The following is a 5,001-nucleotide window of genomic DNA, read 5'->3' as shown; positions in this document are numbered from 1 at the left end:
TGGTGGAAATGAACCCATGAAAGAAAACTAAAAGCCTTTTAACTTTCGTAACTTATGTGTAAGTTGGTATGACAGTATGCAAGTAGGGTGTCTCTACATGTACAGTGACTTAACAGAAATTGTAGCAGGGCATGCACACAGAAGTAATTCATGCTTGTGCAACCCTGCTTAAATCTAGTGAATAATAAATAATGTGTACATTACAAAACTTTTAACATTGTCAGCAACCGTGAATAATTTAATGATTGTTGAGCTAGATTTCAGGGCGGATAACCACCCCTTCTTCGGAACACACTTTAGGCAGTTTGTAGTTTTAGTGTGTTCTGAAGAAGGTGTGGTTGTCCGCGTCTAAACCTAGGTCAACATCCGGTTTCTATTTGTAATCGAGACGGATTCTTTATAATCAATAAATGTGTACATTACCTGGCAGAATAAATGAGGTAACCGATTCCCATTTCATGAACTAAAATCACAATCCCATAAGTCAGAAAACCCATTACAAAATTTTACTCGAATTCAGACTTCCAAAGGTAAATAGCGGTCAGTTTCCCACCCCATAAACAAAAGGCATTATCACAGTAGGTAGGCAACTAACTGTAGAGCTTTGCTTCAAATCGATTACTGCGAAAAAAAGAAAAAAAAGCTCTACTCAGAACTAAAGAAGTGCCTTAAGCGTCTTCATTTTGTAATAATGACTGAATATATTATTCCTACATTAAAGTTAAAAATTGTCCTTAAGAATGAGCACACAGTAAACAACTATAACACATGTCTACTTAATAAAAAAAATCGGTGAAAATGTATTGTCTTACTGGATACAAGCACAATGTGTGAGTTCCTGGTTTCTCACAGAGCCCGCAGTAATCTGTGGCAACACTTAACGTGAATAGATGCATAAATGTGCATATAATCTTTGATGAACACATATTTAAGACATGTTCGCTTATTTTAAGATGACAGCTTACAATCAATCACTATCTTCACGTGCAGCTTTGTTTTCCCAAAGTTTGTAATTTAAAAACAACGCAAGCAGGGAACACCTTAGGAGTAGATTCACCATAAGTAAATGTATTTCAAAGATATTGTAGCAAAGTTATAGTTTTTATTGCAACATGCAATGAAGAACTTGATCTGTGCCAGTGTGACGCAAAAACTCTGCTACTTGACGAGGACTGCCGTTTTCTGACCGAACTGTAGCATACAGTGGAGACATACATTTTACGTTAGTAACACTTCTTACGAAAAGGTTGACAGTTTGTTAGGTACGTCGCACAGGCAGAATCAAATCACAGAACGATTATATGCCTTCCTTTTGTTACCGGCAGGCCGACACAATAATGAAAAAGATTTATGACACACCTCGACTTTCGTCAATAGTTCCGTATGATGATTGGTGCGCCACTGTCGACAAAATTATAGTCCTGTGCTTCTTGGACAGCGGATTCAGGAAATAAAAGACCAAAAACTTGTCAAATAAATGCCGTGAATTACGTGTTGGTTTCAAATGTTGGCACAGTATAAGCTGGAATAAACTATGTTGCTGAAAAAGGGGTAAAAGTGGTACTGAGTGTACAAGTTCAGTGATATAGAAATTAAATACCTTCAATGGACCATCAACATTTTGACAGAGGAAACTATTGTGTGCTTGAGGAATGTAAATAGAGTCGTTTTTCTTTGCCCTAACGGATAAGTAACAAAAAGGACGATAATTGAGGCAGTAGACTGACTTCTCATACTTCGTTACAAGTACCTTGTATTTCCAGGATGTCTCGTTAACAGCTTATGTCTACAGTTTGCTTGTTTTTTTTTTTTTTCCTTAGGTGTAATACAACGTAAAAAGCAAGTAATATGACGCTGTTCCGCACTGCTTTTATTTACAATTTTCAAAGCTAATCTCTCGCCTCATATTTTCTGAAATGCCATCTCTTGCAACAATAATATTCCATACGACGTAAATAATGTTGTCGCTATGGCTTCTAAACTGTAACAATCAAAAGGCTTGATAATTAGATAAATTCATTACGTTACAGTGTTGCATTTCTATTTTCTGTTCGGCGTTGGTTTTTGTAATTTACTGTGAATTCATGACATGTCATTACTGACTAATTTCTTCAAAAAATTTTGAAGTTTGTATCCTTAAAGTCTGTATGCTCAAGGAAATTATAATCTTCTTGTGACGACTTTATACAAAGATTTTAGGCTTCCCTCGATCAATATACAAAGATATTAACACGAGAACACTATCTGTGAGTTGTGCACTACCTTTGACAACCATGCTGTCTCGATGTACATGTGTTCTTTAAGTTGTGTGTGAAAGTTGTTTATATGAAGTAAAGAGTTTGTTATCAAGTATGGAATCTCATAAAAAAACTACTTCTCAGTCGATATTGGAATTAGTTAACCCGGTTCCTGTGTCATTCGATCCGGAAGATGACATAAACATTGATAGTGCAGCCAAAGTAGTAGAAAATTATCAGGAAGAATTCAGTGACGACGACATAGTGATATCCAAGTTTAAGAAGAGCGTAGATTTATTAGAGGATCAGGATGCCAGGTATTCAGGCCGGAAAGTGTCTCGCAAGTCTCTGGGTGCTGAGCCACGAAAAAATGAAGTTTTCGTACCGGGACCCAGCAGCAACGATGATAACAGTAGCAGCGAAGACGAGGCCGGGAATGAATCGTGGGAACGCGGCGATTCTGGCGAGAGCGAAAATGATGCAGATTATGGAAATAGTGAGCAAACTACTGATGCTGCCACGGATGACGAAGCCGTGGACACTGGCAGTTCTGAAGAAAGCGAAGACAGTGCAACAGACGATTCTTTCAGCATTACTGGTGAAGCCAAACACCTCGCCGAAAACAAACAGGTGTCAGATATTGGGAGTGACACCTTTCAGCATGTTTCGAACAGAAATACAAATCTAGAAATTGAGAAGGGCAGATGTGTTAGAAATCAGCTTAGAATGTGGGACAATTTACTTGAATGTAGGATTCACCTTCAGAAGTGTTTGTTGACTGCTAACAGAATCCCATCTCATGCAACGTTTGAAGATTATAAACAGAAAGGCGGAACACAGTTGAAAGATGCATTGAATAAGACCCAAAATTTTGTTACAGATTTGCTTGAGAAATTTATTGTGCTACGTGAGAGTTTATTAAAGTCATTCCCCGAAACCAGGAATTTGAAATCCTCACAGGCAGGTTCAGAAAGTGCTGACGAGGAAATACCAAGTGATACAGAAGAAGATGGAGAAGCTGAAGATGTGCTTGAAGAACACGTAGAAGACAAATCGTTGTATGAGCCTAAAATTAAGAAACGAAAGATTGATGATTATGGAACATTGTTAGATACTCAGCATAAAGAATACCTGGAGTATCGTAACAGTACTATTCAGAAATGGAATGATAAGACTCGTGTTTCAAGTGGAAAAATTAGCAGCAGAAATTTTTCAAATTTTGAACAGTCTACTTTAAAACAAATTGAGCAGATTTTGAGCAATCGTCATCGACTTATTCAAAGAACGCAACTTAAGCGATCAACATACTCCCCTATATGTCAGGAGATACAGGAAGATGAGAATGCGAAAAACGAAGAACCAAAAGAGTCGGAAAGATTAAAAGAATACGATCCAGAAGTATTTGATGACAGTGATTTTTATCACCAGTTGCTTCGAGAATTGATAGAACGTAAAACTGCGGGTGTTACGGACCCAGTGCAACTTGGCCGACAGTGGTTAGAGCTTCAGAAGCTAAGAAGCAAGATGAAACGGAAAATAGACGTACGAGCAACCAAGGGACGGAGAATTAAATATGTTGCGCATCCAAAATTAGTTAATTTTATGGCTCCTATAGCGGAAAGCAGTTGGACAGATGAAGCAAAAACTGACCTATATAATTCTTTGTTTGGAAAAAAGAAATTGTAATTACAATTTCTGTATGTACATAAATGCAGTAAATGACAGTATAATTTGGTATAGAGTTGTCGTAATTTCATGTAAAAATCCTGAAATTCTTATGCTTTTGCTACCAAGGAAGTGTCTCAGTTTACCAAATCACATGTGTGAATGGTCTAATGATAGCCTTTTAAAACATGGATATAACTTATATCAATTGATACTGTAATTATGGTTTTAAGTCCATAAAAGAAGACTGAAATTTATTTGGGTTTTGTTTAACCTATCAACATCGAATGAATTGGTGGGTCTAACAAGTGTGATATAGAAGCAGCTTGGTGGCAATTCAAAGAATTATTCAGAGATTAGCCAGTGGTCGAAGATTGTGTGTCTCTTTCTGTGTTACTGATGTGGCTAGTCAAAGGAGATAATCTGTGTTGGTATCTCCTTTTTTTCACTTTGGTTCCATTAGGCAGAGTCAAATAATGTAGGCCTAAATTAGACATCTTAGCACTCAGTTAATGACTTACCACTGTCTGTCCTGCAGTTTCATAACTATCTGTGCAGTGCTTGTGCAAATGCAACACTTTTCACAGTCTAATAAAGTGTGATAGAGAGAGTGCTTGTTTTAAAATGGTGATTCAGGACGAGAGTTGTTAAATAAAAGGTTCATGTACAGAACAGGAATGGAGACTTGCAACTAAATTTATGTGACTCTATATCTGAAATATAACCAGTTACCTATAGAGGATTTATGTGTGGAACACAGAAAAACGTAACACAAAACAGTTAACACTAGCTCTTGAGTGCCTGCTCTTTCTGTAATAAGAGCGCAGATATACAAGTGTACATGCTTGTGGTAGCTGTCTCACCGCTACCCTGATCCTGTGTGTTTGGACCTGTTCAACTGTTTTTTTTTTGTTTTTTTTGTGTGTTTTTGAGTGCAATGGGTTAATTGTCAGTGGGTAAGAGGCTGCCTTTCCCTTATTTTACATATTTTTTCATCGAGGAATTCCCATTATTGTTATGGATCATTATTTCATAATGGCTTTTTGGTAATAATGCCCATTATCCTTATAGAAAAGTTTGTTCTATATACTTATCATAC

The 5,001-nt window shown here is 37.1% G+C and overlaps 1 protein-coding gene across 1 annotated transcript; it reads left to right on the top strand.

Moving 5' to 3' along the window:
• The first annotated feature begins 2,229 nt into the window (after positions 1–2,229).
• LOC126335331 (protein AATF-like) lies at positions 2,230–4,512 on the top strand. Its single transcript, XM_049998489.1, has one exon. The coding sequence runs from the start codon at positions 2,352–2,354 to the stop codon at positions 3,921–3,923; it is 1,572 nt and encodes a 523-aa protein (XP_049854446.1). The 5' UTR covers positions 2,230–2,351; the 3' UTR covers positions 3,924–4,512.
• Positions 4,513–5,001: the final 489 nt, after the last annotated feature.

The sequence above is a fragment of the Schistocerca gregaria genome, chromosome 2 (genome assembly GCF_023897955.1).
Source record: "Schistocerca gregaria isolate iqSchGreg1 chromosome 2, iqSchGreg1.2, whole genome shotgun sequence".
Classification (NCBI taxonomy): Eukaryota; Metazoa; Arthropoda; class Insecta; order Orthoptera; family Acrididae; genus Schistocerca; species Schistocerca gregaria.
Note: the sequence above shows the minus strand (reverse complement) of the source record. Positions and strands in the feature narration are given on the sequence as shown.